Genomic DNA, 25,259 nt, shown 5'->3' with positions numbered 1-25,259 from the left:
CCTGGCACTGGCCCGCAGCAAACAAAGCGTCCTTACACCGCCTAGAAAGACCTCGCGAGAGCAGACTTGCGGCGCATCCACGGGCCAAAGAAATACAGCAGGTAGACGAGGGCGACGATGCTGAGGCTGATGAACGCCAGGCACGCCATGGCCCACGTGGTGCCGAGATTGGCGAACATGACGAGGCCGATGTGGGCGAAGCCGGCGGCGAGGGTGAACGAGGGGATGATAAATGCGGCGACGGCCGAGGCGGCGAAGTTGGGGTAGGCGTCTGTGGGGGGGCGGAGGGTGTTAGCAGTTGTGAAATTCGAAAAAAAAAAAGGAAAAAGATGCCAGGGTGTGGTGGTGGTGTGGTGTGGGTTGTATGTACCGGTGATGTAGTTCAGCATGGAAAGATAGAGCAGCGGGTCCGAGAAGCCGAGGACCGCGCCCGCGACTATTGGCGACCAGTAGCTTGTGTGCCCGTTGCTGGTGAAGGCGAACCAGAAGAGCGAAATCGGGAAGCCCCAGACGGTGACGAGGGAGGTGAGGAAGCGGGCTTCGGGGCGGCCGGAGCCGCCGTGTTGCTCTCTGTCGCGTTTGTAAAAGTACGTCTGCACGGGCAGGAAGCAGAACATGACTGTGACGCCGACGACGAAGTTCAGGTACGTCAGGTCGGCGCCGATGGGGCTGAGGCCGTTGTTGTCGCCAAAGACGTCAAAGACGCCGTCGAGGTACAGGAACAGCAGCCCGTACGCGAAGCCGTTGTAGATGGCCAGGAACGTCACGATGGGCTCGAAGACCATAATCTTCAGCGCCATGGTGAAGACAAAGTAGATCTCGTGCAGCACGTCGACCTTGCTCTCGGCGACGGCAATCTCCTCCGGATCCGCCGACTGGGCCTTCTTGACGGCCTGCGCGATGACCACGCGGGGCAGGGTCTCGGGGATGAAACACAGGACCAGAGAATAGGCTCCGCCGATGATGACGCTGCCAGCGTTGTTTAGTAAGAAATTACCCTTTCGGGAAGCGGAGTTCGCCTATTGCCCAAATTTCTCAACTTACTTGATCCAAAAGATCCATCTCCAACCCATATTCGGGTTCGTGAACGCGATCCATTCTCCCACTGGGGACCCCAGGCTGGGCCCGATATTAGCAGAGGCCACGAACAGGCCCATTGGCTGCGCAGCATTGTCCGCATCCGCGAACAGATCCGCAATGGTGCCCGCGACGTTGGAAAGGGCCGTGCTACCCGCCGCACCGCAGAGAAACTGAAAGATGATGAGCATGGGCAGGTTAAGCGCCAACGCAGTTCCCTGGAGCAAACAAATTAGCACCGGTGCATACCCGCGTCCTCTGGCTGCGCGTGCTCACAATGTTCAAAATCGCGTAGACCAGGATCGACCCAGCGTAGACCCATTTGCGGCCGCCTATGTCACTGTGCCCAACGCTCAGTATCACTCCCCCAATATAAACCAGCTCTCCGGCATCTACGCGACGGCGCTTTGCTTACGACAATGGCCCCAGAAACGCCGGGCCTACCGCGTTTCCGACAATGAACATGCTCTGTCCCAGCGTGATGACCTGTGTGCTGCCGCCAAACTTTTCCTGGATTGCTCCTTCCGCCGAGACGTAAGAGGTCGAGGTGAGAGTGACGAAGATCTGCAGCAGGCAGTATGCGATCGTAATGGCCCATTTCTTGGCCGGGTGCCAGTGGACGGGGTGGTGCGCATCGTGCTTCTTGACCACATCCAGCGCCTTCAGCGTCACGGAACCATGCCGCGCAGGGCCATCCAGCACTGCTTCCTCCTCCATGTAGCCTTTCTCTTCCGCTTCTTTTGGAGTTGGTGATTCAGTGACGGGCGAGGAAGACGTCATAACGTGCTTTCGCGTTATGCAATGGATAGGTCGCGTGAGAAAGAGAGAGCGGCGAAGATACGTGACAGGAATGGGATGAGGTAGAAAGAAAGACGAGAGAACAGGAACAGACGACGACGCGTGAGACGCGAAAAGCGGCAGAGGCCAGAGACGGTGAGAGCAGTGCTGGCCGTAACTTTCTTTCTTACGTCGTCAAAGGGCCCTGCACTCCGAGCGGGCCCGAGATAAATAGTGGAGAGAGGGCGACGGCGCGGATAGGTCGACCCTTTGAACGTTCAACTGCTACATCGTGCCCTTGCGTCATGGTCAGAGGGTCCGGCAATCTTCAACGCAAGCAGCAACGGTCCAATGCGGGGATTCGGAAGCTTTTAAATGGTGCTGGAGCTGCTGGCGGCCGCGTCCGACTGTGTCTCAATTTGTCCATGAGTTGCGCCATCCCTGCTCGTGTAGGGCCGACTGACCTGCAGAAAATAATTAATGCTTGTGTGCGTCACTGCGTCAGGCACACCCGGCACGCCGCAACGCCATCTACCCAGCACTAAGAAACGGCTTCCACCACTCCTCAATCTACTCAACTACAGCCTATACAATGCCCTCTCAACTCACATCAGACTCGTCCTCCCCCCAATCTCCGTCCCGCCCTGCCCATTCGGCATCTCCCCGTTCCTGCCCACCAAAAACTCCCTGTAGATTCCGGCCAGCCGCCTACGCTCCTGCTCCGAAATACTGCTCCGCGTCGCCTGTAGCGAGTTCAGCACGTGCCGCCATTCAATAACGGGCTCCTTGCTGCCCTCAGCTGCATCCTTTGCCGCCTCGGCTTCCGCATCGGCGACGTGCTGGCCTTGTCTTCCTGAATGCTCGTGCTGTGCCTGCTTCTGCTTCCTGCGCAGTGCCTGCATTTCTTGGATCTGCGTGGCGATCCTCGCGCGCTCGCCCAGCGCTACGGGACTAGCGATTTCGCCGTCGACTTCCGTGTCGTCGCCGAAGCGGAAGTGCATGAAGTCCGTACTGCTGCCTTTGCCTTCCTTTCTTCCTGTCGTGGGACCATTGACACCATTCGTCTTGTTCTTGCCGTTCCCTTTCTTCGCAACCGCGCCAGGCCCGTCTTCCATGTCTAGTTCCGCATCGCCCAGGACGTCGTGAATCGCCTCGAGCTGTGCGTTATATGCCACGGCTTGCAGATCTGCGCCAGAGTATCCCTCGGTTCTGCGTGCAATCTCACGAAGGTTTTCGCCCTCGTCGCCATCCGTCAGCACGTCGGGCGCGATGCGCAGCTTCCGCGTCACTGCTCGTAGAACATCGATGCGCTCTTCGAGGTTCGGCATGTCGCAGATCAGACTCTTGTCAAGACGACCGGGACGCAACAGGGCCGGGTCAATTAGATCCGGGCGCGATGTTGCTGCTAAGATGTACACGCCTGACAGGCCCTCAGCGCCATCCATTTGCGTCAGCAGCTGGTTGACAACGCGGTCCGTTACGCCTGTAGAATCGTGTCCTCTCTTGGGTGCAATAGAGTCGAACTCGTCGAAGAACAGCACGCATGGTTTCGCTGCCTCTGCTCGCTCAAACAAATCCCTGACGCTCTTTTCTGATGCACCGATGTACTTGTTCAAGATCTCGGGGCCCTTGACACTGATGAAGTTGAGACCGCATTCTCCCGCCACGGCCGATGCAAGCAATGTCTTGCCGCATCCTGGATAGCCATACAGCAGCAGACCGGATCGCAGGCGCAAAGGGCATTGTGCGAAGATGGGCGCATACGTCGTCGGGTACTGAAGAGTTTCCAGAAGTGTTTGCCGAGTAGCGTGCAGGCCACCTATGGAGTCCCATTTCGTAGTGCTAGACTGCAATGTGACATTCCTCAGTGAAGCCGGTGTGAAACCAACGAGAGTGCGCGAAAAATCTTCCATGGTTAGCGTTACAGTGTCGGCAGCAGATTCTGCGCTGATGGAGCGTATCAGAGCCTCGCTCCAGGCGCGCGACACCAGCAGGACTAGGTCGCCAGGCATGTACCCATCCGTCTGCCCTGCTAGGTCCAGAAAGTCAATGGTGGGGTCAACACTGAAACCCTCCTTTTGCTTGTTCTTGGAGGATGTGCTCGGCCTGCTGTCATTGCTGGAACCATCCATCCAAGGGTTACCGTCCGCTTTCGGGCTTGATTGGGCGCCATTGCCGTCAACCTGGGGTGCTGAGTTTGATTGCTCGTCTTCTTCGTTCACCAGCTTCTCCAGCACTTTCCGCCTGCCGTCTTTGTTCGGAGCTTTGAGGCTCACAATCTCACGAACTACGTGGCCGCCAATGATGACGTTGTTGATCGCTTCCTTGCCTTGTCCGGTAGCCAACAGCACGACCCGCGAGTCCATTGTACAGTACTGTCGAACAATGGACTGGAGGCATTCACTGATGTGTCTGCTCCGTCCGTTCTCCCCTCCGACTTGTAGTTCGGTCTCCACAGGGCAAAGCTTGTCAAGGTCATCGAGGATGACGATGGCATGTCCTCCAAGCCGAGCGCCCCACGATGCCGCAGCAAAGAGCCGGCCCATCGTTTCCTTGATTGTCGATACGCGTGTCTCGTCAGTGACTAGCGAGCGGCATGGAAAGTAGGAAGTATGGTAAAGATATTCGGTCCTTAGACGGTGGGCGAGAAGGTGTGCAAGGTTTGTCTTGCCAGCTCCCAAGCCTCCAGTGAGTAGCACTGATGATGAATGCGTCAAATGTGACATCAACTGATCGATCAGCGGATCTATTCCGACCAAAGCCGGAACAGATGCAGGTAGCGCCTCGCCTGGCGACCAACTCTGCAACGCACTTGCTGGCCTGCTCGTTTCCACATCCACTTTTATCGCGATTCCCTTTCTTTCCGCGCCTACTAACCATGAGGGTTGGAGTCTAGTGGTTTCCGGTGAGCTGTTTAAAGGTGAGTCGGTCTCGAATCTTAGAATGCCACCGTTCCAGCCTAGGTCGCCATCTGCTGTTACCGGCAAAATCATTCCATCCGTAAGAGGACCGTCAAGAAGGGAGTTGACGATATCCTTGCTATAGTAGTCCTGGATATTGCGCGCCGCTTCTTCTCGTTCTTGCTTGGATTCACCTCCAAATCTAAGACCAGTGTGTTGTGCGGTACTGGTCATACCAAAAGGTGAGATCTTCAGAGCCTTGAAGCCAGACGCCTTGGATTTACCAACTTGGGGCGGAGCTGCTTCAATGCGCACCAAGCCACCAAGCAATCCATCGGCACCAAGGGCCGCGCATAGTGCAGACGAAAGAGCCATGTGATGACTATCCGGAGCGTCTTCCCAGACATCGAGCTTGGCAACAATTTTGGTGGGGGGCTTCACTGTCTCCGCATCTTTCTGAGGATCAACTGGCTCTTGCAAACCAGTGGGCTTTACGATCGAGACATAAACCCAGGTGACTCCGCGCATAGCCTTTGCCAGCAGGATATCTCGATCCACCCAGACTTTCAACCCGCCATTTTGTATGCTCTCATCATCGTCGAACCAATCTCCTCCAAGGCTCCGATCCACTCCTCGCAGAAAGATCGCACCACGACTGCTGGTGTCTTCTCTTTTGCTCCCCCGGCGCACCGTGCTGGCCGAGCTTTTCCCTCCTTGACTCTTGCGACTTGTGCTCGCGACACTCCTGCTTTCCCTTTCATCACCGCGCCCTGGTCTCTGTCGAGTCTTGGACGCTACGATTACTTCGGCATCCGGAGATATCTTTATGAACGGAGATGATGATGCCGGGGCCGGCGTGAGGGAGGTGACTGTGATATTGGCGGTAGACGTGGGCGACAGATGCAAGGTAATAGGATGTGGTGGTTGTGCTGCTGCTTCCGGAGTGGGTGTAAATGCCGGATTGGGCAGTGCGCGCACCTGCGACAGGAAGTTTAATTCTAGAAACTGGGCATGGAGCTCGATCACTACAATCATCCTATTAGCTCGGGCGCTTTCGGGACCAATGGCTCCCAGTACACACTCTCCCAGTCAGCTGGTGTCAACGGTTCAATGTTGATAGTATGGGCCTGTGGTGGATCCAAATGTAACAAGACGCCGACCTACTAAAGCCAGTCAGTGAGCGTCCGCGCAAGGCATGCGCCAAATGTGTCTGCGTACCTTCTGCCCATCTTCGAGCCCAAGCAGACGTCCGAATGCAGCATCCAGCTCGACAACAGCTACATCTTGATCCCGGCCAACCGCGCTTCCCCTGCTTCCAGCTATGCCATCTCTTCCGACAACTGGCGCAAGCTTGCGCTTGGCTTGCATGCCGGTCCATCCCACGAAGACGGACTTTTGGAGGTTTGTTGGGCCATTGGCTTTTGGTGAGCTGGATGGAGCAGCTTGGCGATACGTGAGCTCGACGACGACATTCTGCGCAATCTGGGCGACACCGTTAGCAACTGTCCGCCAACCCGAACGTGTCAGTACTTGCTGTGTCGGCGTTGACCAGGACGGTGACGAGCGACGCCGGGAGGTTGACAAGGCAGTTCTTCAATGAGGGAAACAATGACAGTTCAGCTTGCGCCGCTGGCTTTCTTGGCGGTGGAGCCATGGCTTAGGACTTGGAAGGATCTGAGGGTGGTGAGCATGTGGCATCGCGCATTGCGACGGCTCGTGGTGGGCTGTAGGCGCATGACAACTGGGGAACGGGCCGAGGTAGAGATGGCCTGCGCAGATCCGGGTTATGGGGAGCCGTACAACAGTACGGCGGACGACACGGCTAATTGTGCTGTCGCGCCGGTTGCCCTGTCGCGCCCCAGACGCGTTTGGCGGGCGCTCGGACTTGCTCGATCAATTGATGATTGTTTCGCCGTTCGCAAAGTGTTGCACCAGCAACCCGCCTAACCTCCACCACCCTCCGCTCTCTCCCCACCACCACGAACTTGCGCCGCTGCATCGCATCCCTATTCCGTTTCCCCTCCAAACTCTTCGGCTAGGGGCGCAATGGCGCTTCTTACCTACCGCAACGTCGTCAACTACGGCGAGCAGCAGGGTTTGTTTTGATCCCATAGCAACGGGCCACCAGCTAACCCACCAACCAGCTGCGTTCGAGGACTTTTTGCGCTCCTACAAATCATCGTCAACCGAGGCCGCGGATGCATTGGAGGACCTCCAAATCGACGGCGAGGATGAGTACGACTTCATGGACGAGTCTGATGACGGCGAGGCTGCGCAGAGGAGTCGGCGGCGCGATCGTGACCCCAAGGTCAAATACATGCAGATGCTGCAAGACGTAGCCGATCGGAAAGTCAATCAAGTCGTCATAGAGCTGGATGACTTGGACGTCTACGAGAAGGGCCTCGACGAGGAGCATGCTGGTCTGCAGCTAGTCGATTCCATCGCGAAGAACGCCAACCATTACCTCGAGCTTTTCTCGAGAGCTGTGGACAAGGTTATGCCCGAACCTAGCTCCGAGCCAACGTAAGCAACTCAACTGTAAGTGGGCTAGTATCGGGCTGATAGGTTCCTAGCTTCAAGGACGACGTGCTGGACATTATCATGACCCAGCGCTCTAGACGCAACGAGAGGATCCAGGAAAGCGCCGCCGCAGACAACGCAGGAGTTGCGCCCGATTCAATTTTCCCTCCGGAATTGACAAGGAGATATACTCTCAACTTCAAGCCGCTTACTCCATCGGGCTCGAGCAGCGAACGCAGCATTAAGGCGCTCGCCGTGAGACAGGTCCGCGGAGAGCACCTTGGTAACCTGATTACCGTCCGTGGTATTGCCACCAGGGTTTCCGACGTCAAGCCGTCTGTCCAGGTCAACGCATACTCTTGTGATAGATGCGGCTGCGAAATCTTCCAGCCTGTTTCGGCCAAGCAGTTTACCCCTCTCGTCCAATGTCCCTCGCAAGAATGCAAACAAAACGATGCCAAGGGTCAGCTCTTCCTTTCAACTCGCGCGTCCAAATTCCTTCCGTTCCAGGAGGTCAAGATTCAAGAGATGGCAGACCAGGTGCCTGTCGGCCACATTCCCCGCCAACTCACGATCCACTGCCACGGCGCGATGGTCCGTCAGATCAACCCCGGCGATGTGATTGATATTGCGGGCATTTTCCTCCCTACTCCCTACACTGGTTTCAAGGCCATCCGCGCCGGCCTCTTGACGGACACCTATCTCGAAGCACAGTCGGTCAACCAGCACAAGAAGGCTTATGATGACATTGTTCTGGCTCAACCTACTCTCCGTCGCATGAATGAACTGGAGAGGTCCGGTCAACTATACGAGTACCTTTCCCGCTCCATCGCACCGGAAATCTTCGGTCACTTGGACGTGAAGAAGGCGCTGCTGCTGCAGCTGATTGGAGGTGTGACCAAGGAAATGGGCGACGGCATGCGCATCCGTGGTGACATCAACGTCTGCCTGATGGGTGACCCTGGTGTTGCCAAGTCCCAGCTTCTCAAGTACATCACCAAGGTCGCTCCTCGCGGTGTCTATACCACTGGCCGCGGTAGCAGTGGTGTCGGTTTGACTGCAGCCGTGATGAGGGACCCCGTTACCGACGAGATGATTCTTGAGGGCGGTGCCCTGGTCCTTGCTGACAACGGCATGTGCTGTATTGATGAATTTGATAAGATGGACGATTCTGACCGCACTGCCATCCACGAAGTCATGGAACAGCAGACCATTTCCATTAGCAAAGCTGGTATCACTACCACATTGAACGCCCGGACATCCATCTTGGCTGCCGCCAACCCGCTGTACGGTCGCTACAACCCGCGCGTCTCTCCCGTAGAGAATATCAACTTGCCCGCCGCCCTGCTCTCCCGTTTTGATGTCCTTTTCTTGATCCTGGATACCCCGTCGAGAGACGCAGACGAGGAGCTCGCCCGCCACGTTACCCACGTCCACATTCACAACAAGCACCCCGAGCAAACCGGCGGAGTCGTCTTCACACCTCACGAAGTGCGCCAATGGGTCGCGCGCGCGCGCTCTTTCCGGCCCGTTGTCCCCAAGGAAGTCAGCGACTACATGGTGGGCGCGTACGTGCGCATGCGGCAGCAGCAAGCGCGCGACGAGTCGGCGCGCCGCGCCTTCACGCACACGTCGCCGCGTACGCTGCTCGGTGTCTTGCGTCTATCGCAGGCGTTGGCGCGCCTGCGCTTCGCGGAGACGGTCATTGTGGAGGACGTCGACGAGGCGCTGCGGCTGGTCGAGGTCAGCAAGGCCTCGTTGTATGCTGACGACCGCAACCGCGGCGCCGACCAGACCCCGAGCAGCAAGATCTTCCACCTCATCCGCGCGATGAAGGACAGCGGTGCCGCGGCGGTGGGAGACGGCAGCGGCGGCGAGCTGGATCTCAGGAGGGTCAGGGAGCGTGTGTTGGCGAAGGGGTTCACGGCGGATCAGTTCGAGGAGGCTGTCGACGAGTATGCAATGCTGGATGTGAGTACACCTTTGCGTTTTGTTCTTTTTGCTTGCGTTCCGTGGCGACGGCATGCTGACAAGTGCGGAAACAGGTCTGGCAAACGGCGGGCGAGGGCACGAGACTCGTGTTCATCGAGGCCGAGGACGATGGCATGGACGAGGACTTGTAGTAAAACGAGCGTAACTCTACGGCGGCGGCGGCGGCGGCGGCGGAGACGGAAATTCGCGCTGGCGTTCTGGTGGCGTTGAGGGCGGGCGTGGAGGGCTCTTCTGTGTTGTGTTGTGTTGTGTTGTGCTCTTTCGGGCGGGAGGTTGCGTTGGATACCATTGTGCGGACGAAAATGGATGGGCGGGTGCGTTTGGAGAGGAGCTTGCTCGGAGAAGCATGGTCGGCTTGGGGAGATGCAGCTATATGTAAATGTATCATGAAAGTTTGTCGCAACGGAATTAGCTCACTTGGATCTGAGACTGCCAGGCGCCGTGATTGAGGCGGGTAGAGTAAAAACTGGTCCCTCCTCCACTCACTCTCTTCCTAAATCCTTGGGCGGTACCGTAGCAATCAATTACTTACAATGGTTATCTTGCGATGTCTCGCCTTGCTCGTCCTATCCGTATCTACCTACTATATATACGTACAGCAACCCAAACACAAAGCGGTCCAAGTATATAGGCATAGTGCTATTGAGACGGGACCGAACACGCCTACAGTAACAAATGGCTTTGCTCGCCCCGGTAATCCGTAGTCATGGTCACCGGGAAGGAGGAGCGGGGTGGAGCGATCGACGGCTTAGCGACCTCGCTCAACCCAACCCTGCGTCACCCTTGCTCTCCTCTCCTCTCCTCTCCGCAGCCCGCAGCACGCAGAACGCAGCAAATGCAGCTGCTGTTATCAGCGCGCTTGGAACTCCGATACGTACGTAGGTAGGTACATGGGTAGGCGCTTGAGTCGTTCGTCCGTGGCCAGCCCGCGATAGACGGCGCCCGCAAGCGCTCCCGCGTGCTGGCCCCGCCCCCAGATAACTAGTTAGCGCTACTGTGGGAGGGCCCACCCACAGGGCTGCAACGGCTACGGTACTGCTGCTGCTGCTAGCTGTAGCTGTTGCTGTTGCTCCTCACACGAAGCTGCAAGCTGCAAGCTACAAGCTACAGGCAGCAAGCTGCAAGCAAGCTGCTAGTGGCCAAGACAGGAAGGCAGGGAGCGACGATGACGCGGGCGGCGCCGCTCAAGCTTTATCCGCCCGCCTGCATCCCCGCCATCCCCGGGGTACGTGGGTGCGGAGAGAGGAGGAGAGAGGGGAGAGGGAGCGAGGGAGGGGCCTGCCTAGGTAGCTGCCATCACGCATCACATCACGCCAGGCTAGGCCGCCCTGTCTTGCTTTACCTTGGCTGGGCCTTTCTTCTTCTTCTTCTTCTTTCTCTCTTTCTTTCTCACTCTTTCTCCGCACACACGCACGCACGCTGCTGTCGCGACACTCCGGCGTACTTACCCACTTACTACTTCCGGCCTGCTGTCTCGCTCGCCCTCTGCTGCTGCTAGCCAGCTAGCCAGCTAGGTAGCTACTTCGTTCGTAGCCGTAGCCGTCGCCTCGCTACCTGCGTGCTTGCCTGTCTGTAAGTCGTGCTTTTTTCCTCATACACACATACATACATACATACACACGTACGCCCCCAGGCTAGGCCATTGGCGCCCGCCCGCGCTGTGCCGGACGCGGTGCGCCAAGCTGTGGAGCCACGCTTAGTGGTGGTGGTACAACCGCCCGTTGTTGTTATCTTCTTTCTCGTTTCCATCGCGTGCCTGTCTGTTTGTCTGTCTCGTGTGCCTCGCCATTGTCGTTATTGTTGTTGTCTCCAAACAGCTTCGGATACCGAGCCGCTGATAGCTTCGCGCGCAGCTGCTAGTGCTCACAAGCTCCCACTGCGTGCCACTGGAGTCTGGTCTGGTTCGCTGGCCGGCCGCGCGCGCAACCACAACACCACCGTCCGAGAAGGAGGACAGGTACGCGGAATTTGTAGCAAAAGTCGCCCTACGCATTCACTCACTCACTATCTCACTACCTCTACTACCTCTCCCCCATCCCATTCCATCCCTTCTTAATTCTACGTCCTCGGCACCTCCAATCGCTACCCCTCTCTGTACTGTACCCCGCTCGCTCGTCCAATCGCCGCCGCCGCCAAAGCCGCCATATACCTACCTTCCGATTCGCACACGCGCTCACCTCCTCCCCAAATCTACCTAAGTAGGGCTGACGACCGACTTCCAGCGACACAGCGCCACGCCGACATCGCCTGTAAAATCTCCTCTTTCTCTCTCACACCGGTGATCGCACCACCACAGCAACAGCAAAAACACCACCACCCACCTTACCACCACAACACCACAAACCCACCAATCAAAATGCCCCCCCTCCCGCACCCCCTCGCCCTCTTAGCCCGCGCACCCCACCACCAGCTCGTAAAACGCAAGAACTGGGCCGCCCGCGAACCCGGCGTCGTGCTAGTCTTCTGCATCGTCTTCATCGTCGCCCTGTTGCTGGTCAGCCTGTTTATACAACGCAAACTTACTGCAAGGAGGGAGTTACGCGAGAAGAGTGAGGGGCGGAGATAGGTTGGGTGGGAATGGGGAGGTGGATAGGATAGAAGGGCGTTGTGCGTGTGTGTGTTGGGGTGGGGTGTAGGGGGAGGAGGGGGGAGGAATAACTTTGGAGGGTGGAGAAGAGGGGAGGGTAATGGGGTGGGGTGTGGTTTTTTCTGGTGATATATCTATGTCTTCAAGTCTTTGCGTACTGATCGGTGTGGCTGCGGCGCGGTGCGGTGCGACGCGATAAGTAGCTAATCTGTTGATTTTCCATCTACCTACCCCATCATAAAACCAGCTACATATCCCTCACTATCTCACTGTTCTGCACAACCGAGCGTGTTGAGGGGATTGTGGGTTGATGGTGAAGTGTATATATACAAGCGCACAAGCAAAACCAACAGAACACACGATGGAACAGACAGTTGAGTCCCCAAGATCGAGCAGCATTTATCAAAGGCCTGGTGGCAGCAATGAAGCATTGGGTGCTGTGGCGCGTCACCGTCAAAACGTACGCGATACTAGTCTCTACATATACACACGTCACTCTCAACCACCAAATCCGCGTCACGACAGCCAACACACCCCTCGCACACCCCTCGCACGCACACGCACACGCACACGCACACGTACACCACCACCAGCAGCAGCAGCAACCATCCTTCTCACCCACCGCACGCCCAACCCAGCAAACCGCTCCAGCAAAGCGCACGCACGCTAACGAAGTCGCTCGTGCTCAGGAAGCCTCTCAACGGGACCATTCTCCTCAAAGACACCATGCCATTCCATCCCTATTCAGAATTGGCAGGTTGTCGAATACGTACATGCGCGGTTGGTCAGCACCTACTCCTAGGTGGGCAGTCAGTAGCTAAGACTCGTTTCGTTCGCTATTTGATACTTCAAATGCTGTGGCGCTGTCACTGTCACTGTCACTGGCACGCAGTGCACGGACTAGTCACACGCGCACATACACATATATACAGGGGAGAGATCAGTGGCTAGTGGCTATCCCGATGACCCACCGTCAATTTCTTGCTATGAAGAAAAAAAAAAAAAAAAAAAAAAAAAAACAGAGAAGGAGGAGTAAGAGTAGGAGGTGGAAGAGAAAGAGAAAGAGAAAGAGGATGAGTAGTAGTAGTGGTAGTAGTAGTAGTAGTAAAAGGACGAGACCCCCAAAACCCACCCCAACCCCCACGCCTACAACGCGTTCAAAATCTCCGGCAACCCCTCCAACAGTGTCGCAATACCGCCATACTTGGCCAATGTGCCAAACGTGCTGCTCCCGCCCCCGCTCCCACTGCCACCACCATGCTCCTTCTTGCGCCGCGACGACCCCGCCTTGCGCCGCGTGCGCTCCGAGTCCGAGTCCGCCGAGTACTCCGTGTCGGAGGCGTCATCGCTGTGGCTGCGGCTGCCGCGCCGGCGGCGCCGATGCTGGTGGCGGTCGCGGTCGCGGTCGTGACGAGAAGAGGACGAGGAGAGCGTGGGCGCTGCTGTCGTGGCGGGTGTGCTGGTGGAGGTGGAGGTGGAGGCGCGGTAGAGCTCGATGGAGCGGTCGACGAGGCGGCGGATCTCGGGCTGCGTGAGGGGTCAGCACGTCAGCATCCCGGACGAGTTATTTAGGTTTAGTGTGGGCTGTATAGCCACCACCACTTACATATGTCAATGGTCTGCCGATGCAAAAGCATGTCTCGAACCTCGTGCGGCCTCCCTCTGACACTTCTTTCTGCACCTGGTTGAAGCTATAGCGCGCCTCCTCGAGCGCCTCCCTGCGAACCCACTTCTGCATGATTTCCGTCCACGCCGCGCGGTCCGTGAACGCCTGTTCCGGCGGGACTGCCGCGTTGGTGCTGACGACTTTGTCGTCCACAAAGTCCCAGCGGTTGCTCTGCAGCCACAGCCGCCAGGGGATGTCAAGCCCATCGGCTGTCTCCTCTTCTACCTTTGTTGTCGTCGTAGTGTCAGGAGCAGGGGGCGGCCGTGGGGGAAACGTGCCATGGAAGCTTGCGGATCGTGGAGGTGGTGCCTTGAAGCCCGTCGTTGCTGCGGCAGCCCGTCGTGGCGAGCCAGGGAAATAGGCTGTCGATGCCGGTGATGCCGAATAGGAAGGGCCAGGCGAGAAAGGCCCAGTTGAGGGCGAGTAGGGTCCAGCGGAGGGCGAAAAGGCTCCAGTCTTGGGCGAAAATGGCCCAGTCGAGCGGATGACCCCGGAAGTTGGTATCGGTGCGGGGAGCGTGGTTCGAGCACTTGGAGGCCGCTGTGGGTTGGGGGACTTGACGAGTTCGGGGCTGTTCCGCGCGGTGGGAGGCATAGAGTCGCTGGCGACTGATTCGACCGTTGGCTGGTAGCTTCTTCTGCGCTCAGCTGGCTTGGGCTTGTCTTCTTCCGAATCTGTCAAGGACAGTCGCCGCTCAAGGGCTTTCAACTGCGTCCACCTTGCCAATATCACATTGCTGAAGTTCACTGATGCTCTCCGCACGAGGGAAGAGGTCTCTGCAAGAGGCCGTCTTGCCTGTGGCTCCCCTATTGACTCATCCCGGTACTTGCTTAGCTTGGACGGAGGCGGCGTAGAATCCTGCTGGTGTGCGACGCCCTCTTCTTCCCGTGTTTGCTGATACGTAGAAAAAGCATCGAACACGTCCAACAGGAGCAGCTGTTGCTCGATGATCAAGACTTCCAACTGGGCTCGTTCATTTGCTACCGCATCTGCTGCCGTAGGAGGCAAACGATCCTGCCGAGACCTACATCCAGCTACATATTAGACGAGACGAGTGAAGGCGGCCGGCGCTCACGTACCTCGACCACGCGATGACTCTCACAGTATAGAATGCCTGAAGCATAACGGCAAGTGTCGAGTTCAACGACCTGACATATGGAAGCATATATCGGAGCCTGTCATGGACGACATCGCTCCACCCGCGCTCTTTGACCCCGTCGTGTCCATTTTCAAACCTCACGCCGTCCCTCTTCGACTTGTCGGGCACGGCAGCCTGGATAGCGGCAAAGACATCGTTTGCCTGCAGCACAATATCCTGCACTGTCTCAAACGCCTCGCCAGACGGAATGGTCGTGTCTTCCTTCAGCGACGTGCCGACTTGCTTCAGCATCAAAGCGAAAAGGCTGACGGACTTGGCGAGGGTGTTGGCCTCGCGCGTAGACGCCGGGTTCGCGATGGCGAAGTCGTAAAGGTTGAGCGACAACCTCGTGCCCCATGCAACGACATGGATGATGGACGCGGACGACTCGGCCATGAGGGGCGGAGTAGGTGCTGGATGGTGCGAGGGCGGGCTGTGCGTGCCAACTACATGTTCAGGACGAGAGTTGCGAGGGGCAGGCCGATTCAAGCCTCGTGCTGAAGCGACGGTGCAGCGTCATATGTATGCATGGCTACACGGCAGGCGTCGTCTGGGGCGACGTTGCAACTGCCCCGGTCGATCGTCCGCCACCGGTTGGTCGCTGCCTTTGCTGCTCTGGAGTCCTCGAGAGCCCATGACGTCAGCGTCCGCTTCTGCCTCACCGGTTCGTCTCGCGCGCTTGAAGGAGCATTAACCTCGTTGCACCCCTACGAAAAATCACCCCGCCATACCAGCAGCCTGCTCTTAGCGCTACCCCGGACTGCGAGCTACTGCCCGTGGATGCCGCACATCGGACTGGACGTCCCGAAATACCACTCTACTACTCGGCCGTGGCGTCTGCACTAACGGCTGGCCTACGAGACGAGTAAAGTTGGGCCGGCGTAATGATGGACGGAGCCGCGTTGGGTAGTACTGTAACACGTCCTGTACCGACTGTGAGATGAGAAAGCAGTTGTTCGAATCATCCCACGTCGTGATGGACACACAGCTACGGACCCTGAAGATGACGATGCCACTTTGGACGCGCCTGGCTGAGGGAACACAATGCTGCTTTCATGCAACACCAACTCTACATCTTCTCACCTTCGACCGACTACCTATTCACATCGCCGCTTTAATGTACATACCCGCCATAGCCATATCCCCCTCACTTGATCCTTAACAGTTCAAACAGCAATCACTGAAGCCCCACCGCCCGCAACGCCATCAACAGTTCACTTCGCATAGCAAGCATCAAGCAGCACTATCCAGCACCTCCAGCGCCCCACCCACCAAATGCAACGACCCCGTAACCAAAACCATGACCTCGTCATCGCTGGCCTCGCCCACAGCCTCGCGCGCAATCTCCCTCGCCCAGCCCACCGCCTCCTCAATCGTGCGCATAACGCGCACCTCAGTCTTGGGATCAATCTCCGCCCACGTGCGCGCCAGCGCCTCTTGCACAGCCAGCTTCTCGACGTCGTCAGCATTCGTGTTCACGCTCACAAGATCCGGCTTATACCCCGTCTCCACGAACGTCAGGTTCGTGCTGAAGACGGCGTGCGTGAAGGGCTGCTCGGCCTCGAGCCCGGCCGCCAGAGCGCCGTGAAGCGCTTTTGCCAGGCTGGCCGCGTCGCGCGTCTGCTGGTTGAAGATCAGGATGCGCGGCTTGGCGGAGGCGCTGGCGCTGCTCTTGGCCGCGGCCGCTGCGATCTCCTCCGAGAACCACCGACCTGCTACCTCGATGCTGTCGAGCGTGTGCGCGCCGTCAATGTGCCAGGCTACGTTCTTCTCGCGCCGGATCTCGCACCGCCCCGGCCAGCGCACCTTTTCGAGCCCGCGCCGGAACTCCGGCGGCAGCGTCCAGTTGCTGATATCTGCCAAGGAGGTGGGCATGGAGGAGTCGCCCAGGGCGCGCAGGTGTGCTGCCGCGATGGCGATGGCGAGGCTGGCGTTGGTTTTCTGGAAGTCGGCGGAAAGGCCTAGCTTGAGGGTCTGGAGATCCGGGTGGCGCGTAATGGTGTGCAGCGTTGCGCCCTTTTCACCAGCACGTTGGCGCAGAACCTCCATAGCTTCCTCGGGCTGCGGAACAGTCAGCGCGACGGCGCCTTCCTTGAAGATGCCAGCCTTGTGCCATGCGATTTCGGGCAGCGTGGAACCGAGCATGGCGACGTGGTCGATGCCGAGGCTGGTGATGGCGCTGACGGTGGGGTGGTGGATAATGTTGGTGCTGTCGTACTCGCCGCCAATGCCGCATTCAATGACGGCCGTGTCGACGCCTTCGCGCAAGTACGCGTGCATGGCCATCAGCGTGAGGAAGCGGAAGTACACCGGCTTGGTACCCGGAGGGCTCGGATCCTGGCCCGATGCTTTGGCAGCGGCCTCTAGCCTGTCCCATATCTCGAAGAAGTATGACGAGAACGCCTCCTCGCTCAGCGGTGTATTGTTGATCTGAACGCGCTCGCGGACGGACTTAAGGTGCGGCGATGTGTAGAGGCCGACTTTCTGGATCTTGGCATCGGGCTTCGCGGCGGGGAGGTACTCGGACAGGATCGAGGAGACAAACGCGCTGGTTGAGCCTTTGCCTTTCGTGCCAGCGATATGGATAGGCTTCAGCGCGTCAAACTGCGCGGGCTATCTCGCATGTCCAGTCAACGTCCATAGCACCGGAGCGGACGGAGAGCCGTATACCTCATAGCCAGCCTTGCGGCTCCACTCGATCATCTCGGGGATGGCATTTTGGTTCATGCCACGGCCGGACTTGCGGATGGCATCGACGATGGAGAAGTTGGACTGCAGCGTGTTGAGCGCTGACACGGCGGCCTGCGCAAGGCGGTTTCGTCAGCGGGGAGCTTGAGCACAGGCGCGAGGGCGGGTACATTGTAGTCGCGAGCCATTGTGGCAGAGGTGGACAACAGGCGCAGGTTCTTGAAGACGACGGGGGCCCAAGAAGGTCTTGGGCTTATGAGCATGAGGGGGGCATTGGTGGTGTCGAGCGTGGATGTAGGTGGGAATTTCAGTCGAGGCCGTCTGACTCGCATGGATTTCTGACATGCAGAACGCCACAACGCGGCGCATCCGCCCGCCGCACAGCCACAGCTTCGGGGCATCGTGGTCGCGGACGGTAAATTCCAAGGCGAATGGGCACGTGAGGTTCATGGCACGTCGGATCAGCATGACACGGAGGACAGAGCGCCGTTGCCTTATGGTCCCCAGACTCTGGTCGCACGCGCGACATGCCACAGCGGTACCCGGCGTGCCAGGGTGCCGGCGCCCTGGAAAACGCTGCGGGGGTGGGTTTTAGGCATCTTCGCCGGCTTGTGGGGGCGGCAGCACTGCCGGGAACGCCCTATCTGGACGGCGCAAAGGCAAGATAGAGGGACATGCGGCCACAATAGGAAATTGTAGGCAGAGAGAGGATGGTTGCTCCGGCGGCACGGAGTCCGGAGGCGCGGGATACGAGAGATAGCGAGCGCAAAGACCTCAAAGAGAGACCATGCTAGAGATGAGTCCCAGAAAAGATAAAGAGCTCCCTGGCCTCGTTATCACGCCAATCCGGGGTTGACCTGCACGTCAGGTCCTCGCATGAGCATCACGCCGGCGGATTCTTAATATTGATCCTGCTGCTGATTAAAACGGCGTGAGAGTAGAGTGGCGCACAACGCCAAGGTTTCACTCAGATGTCGGACGAGGTGGCGTGGGATGTTTTGAGCCGCATTGACTCACCAACACCACCAGATCTTGGGATCTAATGATAAGATCCAGACCAATCCAGCCAAGACAATCGGCGGTAAGCGATGTCGGGCCCGCCACACCGCGGCACCGCGGATCGAGTAATCCAGGGTTCAGCAAAAATCGGGCCTGTCCGTCCACCAGCAAAAAGTCGTCGCGGCATCTCTGCCGGCAGACAAAAAGCGGCACGCAGTGGGTCGAGTCTGGCGCCCAACGTCCCGCCGATAAGTAACCGCACGAGCAAAGAGTCAGAGAGATGCTTGGATGCGGCTCGAGCACAATGGCGACAGCGAGCTGGCAGATGGTGAGTTCGCCGGGCGGCGGAAGCGTAAACGGCATTTTCGGCTGTCAAGCTGCTAGTGCGGCGTGTGCGGCTACGGCTGCACGTTGCCGGCGGCTCTCGGCCAGGATTCAGGAACATGTTCGCGCACGCGAACTGATGTGTGCAGAAAGATTGATGAGTGATTGATTGCTTGCCTGCCGAAATCGGAGAGAAATACGAGCTTCTAGAAGACGAAAAAGGCCGAGCTGGTTGGTGAGAGCGTTGCGGGGAGCTCCAAGGCGGGCATGCAAGGGTCGGCCGCCGGGGAGCGGGAGCGCGGGCGCCCCAAGGCCCGTGGCCTCGGCTCTCGGTCGGCAGCGAGGTGAGGGCGAATTTTGGTACCGGCACAGTCCGACGCGGTGGGCGGAATGGATGCAACGTCGAATTGCTTTAGCATGGCTCTTGTCACACTGTGGCGAGGGTGAATGACACTTGGATGTTATCATGGCCGTCGGCTTGCGTGCGTCGAGCCCGGTTTTGTCGTATCTCGCCGTGCTCGCGTGCTCGCGGGGCGGTTGCTTGGTGTGCGCCAGCCGGCTTGGGCTGCCAGATGAGGAAGGCGCGGCCGTGGGTGGGTGTTGGTGGGTGCGCGCCACTCGATCGCTGGAGATTGAGCCGGGGCAGGAGGGTGGCACGGTGGTATCGCCGCTGCCAACGTTCTTTCCACCTATGGCCGTAATGCCAATTCCAGCCCACCCGACCTCTGAATCACCGCCCACTGATAACACTCGAGCGGATGGTGCAATTCGCCCGCCGCCCTCTTTATATAACCTGGGGCCCTCCTCCTGTTGTAACACTACCCTAACCACTCTTTCCCCAATTTCCCCTCCTCCAGGTCCTTCCCGTCTGCCACAATGCCAGGCGACATCACAGATACCTACGCCGTCGACAAGCTCGACCCGGCCTTGATCGACGGCAGTGGCGACCCCAAGCGCGAGCTTTCCATCCACCAACACTCGGTCGAGCCTGCCATCTACGTTGACGGCCAGATCACCGAGCAGGGCGAGTTCCTTGCCCATGATCTCCCCAAGCCTACTCCCGAAGACCTGCAAACGCTGCGCCGCGTCAGCGAGAAGATCCCCCTCAAGGCCTACACCATTGGCTTTGTCGAGCTCGTCGAGCGTCTGTCTTACTACGGTACCACTCAGGTATGCAACTCCACGTGATCACCTTCCTCGCTCGTGTACTTACTTACCTCGCCAGGTCTTCGTCAACTTCATCCAAAGGGACAACCCCGGAACTGCTACCGGAAAAGCCCTCAACCCCAGCGATGACAACGCCCAGCCCGGTGCGCTCGGCTTGGGCCAACAGGCCTCAACTGGTCTGACGACCTTCAACCAGTTCTGGGTCTACCTCATTCCCCTCTTCGGCGCCTACGTGGCCGACACCTACTGGGGTCGGTTCAAGACCATCTGGATCTCTGTTCTGACTGCCATTGTCGGCCACGTTATCCTGACTGCTTCCGCCGCCCCCAAGGTTCTCGAGAGCCCCCACTCTGCCATTGCTGCCTTCATCATCGGTCTGATCATCATGGGTGTCGGCACCGGTGGTTTCAAGCCCAACATCTCTCCCCTCATCGCCGAGCAGATCCCTCGCAAGATGTATGTCAAGACCGAGAAGAACGGCGAGCGTGTCCTTGTTGATCCGGCGGTGACGACGGCGAGAATCTACAACTGGTAAGCATTGGTCCTTACAAATTACGCTTCCGCACATACTGATTAATCCAACAGGTTCTACTTCTTCATCAACATCGGTGCTCTCGTCGGTCAGCTTTCAATGGCTTACGCTGAGAGATATGTCGGCTTCTACCTCTCCTTCATGCTGCCGACCCTCCTCTTCTGTCTCTGCTTGCCCGTCTTGTACTTCTGCCGCAACTCGTATACGCACACCCCGCCGACGGGCAGCGTCCTCGCCCCTGCCGTCAAGCTGCTCTGGCGCGGAATCATGGCTAGAATCCACTGGAACCCGATCAAGACCCACAAGCATCTTCACGACGGCACCTTCTGGGAGGATCTTAAGCCTTCTAAGATGGACCCTTCTACGAAGCCCAAGTGGATGGCCGCATTCGACGATGCTTGGGTGGACGAAGTCTCCAGGGGCTGGAGAGCTTGCAGTACTTTCCTCTGGTTGCCGCTTTACTGGCTCACCTACAACCAGATCAACAACAACTTGACTTCTCAAGCCGGAACCATGGCCCTCCACGGCGTGCCGAACGACGTTATCGCCAACCTGGACCCGATTGCCCTGCTTATCTTCATCCCCATTTGCGATATCCTCGTCTTCCCTGCTCTGCGCCGAGCTGGTATCAACTTCACTCCTCTCAAGAGGATCACCGCTGGCTTCTTCATGGGCAGTTTTGCTATGGTCTGGGCTTGCGTCGTGCAGTACTACATCTACAAGAAGAGCCCGTGCGGCAACCAAGCCTCGAGCTGCGAGAACGTGGACCTGAACGTGTGGGCGCAGACGGGCTCGTACGTCCTGATCGCCATCTCTGAGATCCTGGCCTCGGTGACGTCTCTGGAATACGGCTTCACGAAGGCGCCGAAGAACATGCGTTCGCTGGTTGCGGCCTTTGCGCTCTTCATGTCGGCCATCTCAGCCGCCATCGGCGAGGCCTTCAACCCTCTCAGCGCTGACCCGTTGCTCGTCTGGAACTACGGATCTATGGCCGTCATCTCGTTTGTCGGCGGCACGATCTTCTGGTTCCAGTACCGCACGCTCGACGCCCAGGAGGACCAGCTTAACATGCTGCCCACTGGCCATGTTGGCACGCAGGCGCAGGCCGAGGACATTGAGCACAACTTGGGTGTGTCTCATCAGTCAGAGACTGTTTCCGAGAAGATATAATGGCCTGTCTAGCCGAGCGGCTGGCGCGGGGCGTCTGTCGGGTTTCTATTCTTGTATTAACTTTTTTTGTTTTCCTTTTTTATTTTCCTTGGGACGCGCGGAAAGCGCCCTTAGATCTAATGTACGGACAGGATGGATGAACGGACGAGATACGAAGTCGATGGAAAAGGAAGAGAGATAACTCGCTGGTGCGAGATATGTCTTGCAAAGATATATGATGGCTCGGATTGCTGGGAAGGGCATCTGGTAGCTGGTGGGATGCGGGACTTTAGTACCTATACCCATTACCGAATTTACGAATGTTTGAAATAATCTTTTGTCTGTCTTGCGTGATGAGAGGATATGGATGCAGTGGTTGGTTTTTGTTGCTGCTTGTGCGAGATGTGAGAGCTGGGAGCCTGGGAGGCAGTTGTGATGCAGAGATTAGACTTTACCGTATGTGGTTTAGAGTGGGGCTTAGTTAGCACTTGCTTCTTCCACCACTTCCGCTGCACATCGTGTGATAACTCACTCCTCTGTGCCGCTCGTTGCTCGGTAACATCTCTTCTCTGATTCGTCCACACAAACCCTAGTATGATATGGGGTATTCTCGCATCGGAGCTGTTGCACCTTACTAACGTTAACGTTTCGCCGGTCGCATTGCTGGTTGCCTTCGTGCTGAATGCAAACTTCTTTACTGGTTAGGGCGGAATAAGCAGGTATTGGGTAGCTCGTCATGTGTAGCCGAGTGTACGGAGTACCTACCTGCAGATAAGACGGCGCACAGCCACGGACGGGAGCCACTTTCTGGACGGTTGCCTAGTTTAAGACGGTTCACCGGGAGTTGTGTACGACATACTTTAGGACCCACCTTACCTGTAAGAGTTAGGACACACCATACTGGACCACTCATCTTGCGCTGAAATATCTCACCGGAAAGCCTTGTTGGATCTAATTACAGCAGCGCGTCAACTTGTCGCAAGGCTGAGCTGTATCACTCTATTTAAACCTTGGTCTTTGCATACGATATCTCAGGTGCCGAGGTGCGCCGGGTATATGTACATTTATTGGATGGTAGCCTGCCGTACCCTGTCGTGCTGAGCTTTTTTATATTTACACCACTTCTTCATGTCCGACTGCTAACGCGTCAAGGGCTAGCCAAGAGCTGAAAATATAGTGATCAAGATAAACATTGCGGTACTCGCCAATAGGATGTCGCCCCAAAGACGCATCTTACCCATGTTAAGATCTTACATTTGCAGCCGGACATGGGAACAAAGTGTAATTGCATTCAACCCCTGAGGTGGACATGCTGGTATCAAAGCAGCACCCGCGAAGAAAGCTAACTATAAAGCTACCAGAGAGATTGCTATTTTTCCTCCGCAATGCTCCCCTCTTCTTCAACATGCATTCATCTCCTCAACCAAGTTATTATACCATTCACCTAGGAACATGGACCAATTGGTCGCGCGGTCCAGTCTTCGGTGCCACGCTCACTCTTAATCAAAGAGATGGAGCGCTCTTAATCGCATTCGTTGCGCTCTTCGTCACTATTGTCGGAACCAATTTCTGGAGACTGGCCTGCTACGCCTTGCACTCTTATCGCTCGACTGAGATGCCTCGCGACGCCCTTCATCATCAGGTACAGGCAGCTCTCCGCAACTCAGCCAACGGCACAAGTGGAACATGGAGCCTTGTAACCATTCTCAAGGCTTGGAAAAAGGATTCCAAGCGGCCATACTATCGAGTCCTACCCCTAATTGCGCTTGCAATGTGCGTTATGGGTGCTTTTGCAGCGGCATCCGGCTTCTCCTCGAGTATATCTACGGCTCTAGGCAACGAAGTGCTCATTCGGAGCGAACATTGTGGCCATATAAATCTGAAGAGTAATTCGACGATTACAGACATAGACACAACTCTATTTCCGTATTGGACGGACCATACCGTTGCCTACGCCAACTATGCGACCCAATGCTATGCGAACAACTCGATCAACCGAGAGAGTTGCAATTTCTACATCAGAGAAAGACTCTTGCCAGCGCAGATTACAAAAAATACTAGCTGCCCGTTCGGGGGCGATATTTGCAGAAGCCCTAATCACTCACTAGTCTTGGATTCCGGACTCCTCAACGCACACGATGATCTGGGAGTTAATCTCCCTCCGGACAAACAATTCTACTACAGAACCAAGGTCCTATGTTCGCCTGTGAAAACAGAATCTTACCAGAGATTGCATACATATACGAAAAACGGCATTACGAATACCTTTGTAATATATTATTATGGGAATCTCATAGACGAGGACTACAATCTTCCAAACCAGGACTCTCATTTTCAGATGAGAGTCAACTCGGACTTCACCACCGATAAGATGGTTACTGACGCGGACTATACTATCAGGTAAGCTCACAAGTAACTCTTACTGCCAATATACAGCATAATAAACAGATGCAGTCAAATTGAAGCCGTATTTGGTAACGGCTCATACTCAACCTTCTATCCTATCCCAGAACTAGCGTATCCTAACGCTGATATCTCCTTCTTCTTTCTTTCCGCCAACGATGTCGCGTTTGCGCAAGACGTTAATGATGACTGGTACTCAGCGCACAAGGCTAGCCCCGGTACGTATGTCCTTAATGGCATACGTCACCATCTACGTCTACAAGATTCTCCGGGATCTGTACTAGCATGTGCAAACCAGCACCAGTGGTGCATAACCAAAGATCATTGCACGGCACTTCTGAGCTTTGACGACGCGATACAGAGTGTTGGGGATCTCATTGGCAGCAGCAACGAGCTGTACAATCGACTCTACTGGGCCATCGCGGCGTTCATCCAAAGCACGCCGACCGTCGAAAACATTGTTCGCAGCTTGCGTACGCAAGCCCTAACGGCGCGCGCCAGTCTCACTAATGGCGTACAAGGGCCGTTAGCGGACAACCAGTGGCAGCTAGAAGTCGAAAGCTGGTTCAACACCGTCCTAGCCACCATACAGGGCATGTATGTGGACGTAGCCACGGGGCCATCAAACAAGGACGTCTTACCCTATCTCAATCGCCCAGGCTCGAAGGAACAACACTATTTTTGCAATAACCAGGTGCGTGTACACGAAATCACAAAACCGCAATCACTAACGAAGTTCCAGAAAATCCGCAGTACAGCCTACACCAACTTTTCACTCTTTGGACTAACTCTAATCCTCGCTCTCGGCACCATCATCATCATCATCTCCACCTTTCTCGAGCCGATTGTCTCATTCATCCTCCGCTGCCGCCGTGCCGACACCTACGCTCATCTCGAATGGGGCGCGAACGAGACGCTGCAGCTGCAGCGGCTAGCACACGAGGGCGTTGGCCTGGGGCGCTGGAAGCGGTGTGAAGAAGCGGTGCCTGTCACGGAGAGGGGCGATGTCTTGGGCGTGCTTGATCTGGAGGAAAAAGGACATGTAAGGCTGAAGGCTCCAGTGAGTGGGTGGGAGGAGGAGGAGGAGGAGGAGGAGGGGAAAGCGACTGTGATGACGGCTGTAGAGGAGACGCAGAAAGGTGGCAGCGACTCGGATGTGGGGAGTGAGCGTCGAGGGACATCGGTCGGTAGTAAGCTGACTGAAGAGAGACAGCAGCGTCGGGAAGAGTGAGATATGTGTAGTGTTGGACGTGAATGTTTATGGCTCTGGATAAATTGCACACCAATCAAGATAACACATCTGTAAGAATGTTTGATTTACTTTCTACTCTTAGGTATTT

At 56.8% G+C, this 25,259-nt stretch overlaps 9 protein-coding genes across 9 annotated transcripts; 4 read left to right on the top strand and 5 right to left on the bottom strand.

Annotated features, from left to right (window-relative positions):
* Window positions 1-41: 41 nt before the first annotated feature.
* Window positions 42-1,794, bottom strand: K452DRAFT_326663 (uncharacterized protein; the record flags this gene model as incomplete). Its single annotated transcript, XM_033544862.1, has 5 exons — window positions 42-271; window positions 371-969; window positions 1,045-1,295; window positions 1,354-1,417; window positions 1,493-1,794. The coding sequence occupies 5 exons, from the start codon at window positions 1,792-1,794 to the stop codon at window positions 42-44; spliced, it is 1,446 nt and encodes a 481-aa protein (XP_033397890.1).
* Window positions 1,795-2,249: 455 nt separating this feature from the next.
* Window positions 2,250-6,471, bottom strand: K452DRAFT_250025 (uncharacterized protein). Its single transcript, XM_033538163.1, has 4 exons — window positions 6,289-6,471; window positions 5,973-6,236; window positions 5,836-5,914; window positions 2,250-5,779 (listed from the first exon to the last, which is right to left on the bottom strand). The coding sequence occupies exons 1-4, from the start codon at window positions 6,406-6,408 to the stop codon at window positions 2,460-2,462; spliced, it is 3,783 nt and encodes a 1,260-aa protein (XP_033397889.1). The 5' UTR covers window positions 6,409-6,471; the 3' UTR covers window positions 2,250-2,459.
* Window positions 6,472-6,693: 222 nt separating this feature from the next.
* On the top strand, window positions 6,694-9,774 carry K452DRAFT_270955 (uncharacterized protein). Its single transcript, XM_033539011.1, has 4 exons — window positions 6,694-6,849; window positions 6,899-7,277; window positions 7,328-9,245; window positions 9,320-9,774. Exons 1-4 carry the CDS (start codon window positions 6,801-6,803, stop codon window positions 9,395-9,397), a joined length of 2,424 nt encoding a protein of 807 aa, XP_033397888.1. The 5' UTR covers window positions 6,694-6,800; the 3' UTR covers window positions 9,398-9,774.
* A 1,429-nt stretch (window positions 9,775-11,203) lies between these two features.
* On the top strand, window positions 11,204-12,238 carry K452DRAFT_287394 (uncharacterized protein). The gene is made up of 2 exons (XM_033540469.1): window positions 11,204-11,223; window positions 11,489-12,238. Exon 2 carries the CDS (start codon window positions 11,623-11,625, stop codon window positions 11,830-11,832), a length of 210 nt encoding a protein of 69 aa, XP_033397887.1. The 5' UTR covers window positions 11,204-11,223; window positions 11,489-11,622; the 3' UTR covers window positions 11,833-12,238.
* A 768-nt stretch (window positions 12,239-13,006) lies between these two features.
* On the bottom strand, window positions 13,007-15,220 carry K452DRAFT_287392 (uncharacterized protein). Its single transcript, XM_033540468.1, has 2 exons — window positions 14,599-15,220; window positions 13,007-14,543 (listed from the first exon to the last, which is right to left on the bottom strand). The coding sequence occupies exons 1-2, from the start codon at window positions 15,051-15,053 to the stop codon at window positions 13,418-13,420; spliced, it is 1,581 nt and encodes a 526-aa protein (XP_033397886.1). The 5' UTR covers window positions 15,054-15,220; the 3' UTR covers window positions 13,007-13,417.
* Window positions 15,221-15,649: 429 nt separating this feature from the next.
* On the bottom strand, window positions 15,650-17,421 carry K452DRAFT_287391 (uncharacterized protein). The gene has a single exon (XM_033540467.1). The coding sequence runs from the start codon at window positions 16,941-16,943 to the stop codon at window positions 15,891-15,893; it is 1,053 nt and encodes a 350-aa protein (XP_033397885.1). The 5' UTR covers window positions 16,944-17,421; the 3' UTR covers window positions 15,650-15,890.
* K452DRAFT_287390 (uncharacterized protein) lies at window positions 17,229-17,717 on the bottom strand. Its single transcript, XM_033540466.1, has 2 exons — window positions 17,516-17,717; window positions 17,229-17,459 (listed from the first exon to the last, which is right to left on the bottom strand). The coding sequence occupies exons 1-2, from the start codon at window positions 17,606-17,608 to the stop codon at window positions 17,271-17,273; spliced, it is 282 nt and encodes a 93-aa protein (XP_033397884.1). The 5' UTR covers window positions 17,609-17,717; the 3' UTR covers window positions 17,229-17,270.
* A 1,780-nt stretch (window positions 17,718-19,497) lies between these two features.
* K452DRAFT_318464 (uncharacterized protein) lies at window positions 19,498-21,947 on the top strand. The gene is made up of 3 exons (XM_033544159.1): window positions 19,498-19,838; window positions 19,894-20,366; window positions 20,421-21,947. Exons 1-3 carry the CDS (start codon window positions 19,545-19,547, stop codon window positions 21,535-21,537), a joined length of 1,884 nt encoding a protein of 627 aa, XP_033397883.1. The 5' UTR covers window positions 19,498-19,544; the 3' UTR covers window positions 21,538-21,947.
* A 446-nt stretch (window positions 21,948-22,393) lies between these two features.
* Window positions 22,394-25,215, top strand: K452DRAFT_270946 (uncharacterized protein). The gene is made up of 3 exons (XM_033539010.1): window positions 22,394-23,916; window positions 23,971-24,613; window positions 24,662-25,215. Exons 1-3 carry the CDS (start codon window positions 22,826-22,828, stop codon window positions 25,148-25,150), a joined length of 2,223 nt encoding a protein of 740 aa, XP_033397882.1. The 5' UTR covers window positions 22,394-22,825; the 3' UTR covers window positions 25,151-25,215.
* Window positions 25,216-25,259: the final 44 nt, after the last annotated feature.

This window comes from Aplosporella prunicola (genome assembly GCF_010093885.1).
Source record: "Aplosporella prunicola CBS 121167 unplaced genomic scaffold K452scaffold_12, whole genome shotgun sequence".
NCBI classification, from domain to species: Eukaryota; Fungi; Ascomycota; class Dothideomycetes; order Botryosphaeriales; family Aplosporellaceae; genus Aplosporella; species Aplosporella prunicola.
The sequence above is the reverse complement of the archived record's forward strand: the minus strand, read 5'-3'. Positions and strand labels throughout refer to the sequence as shown.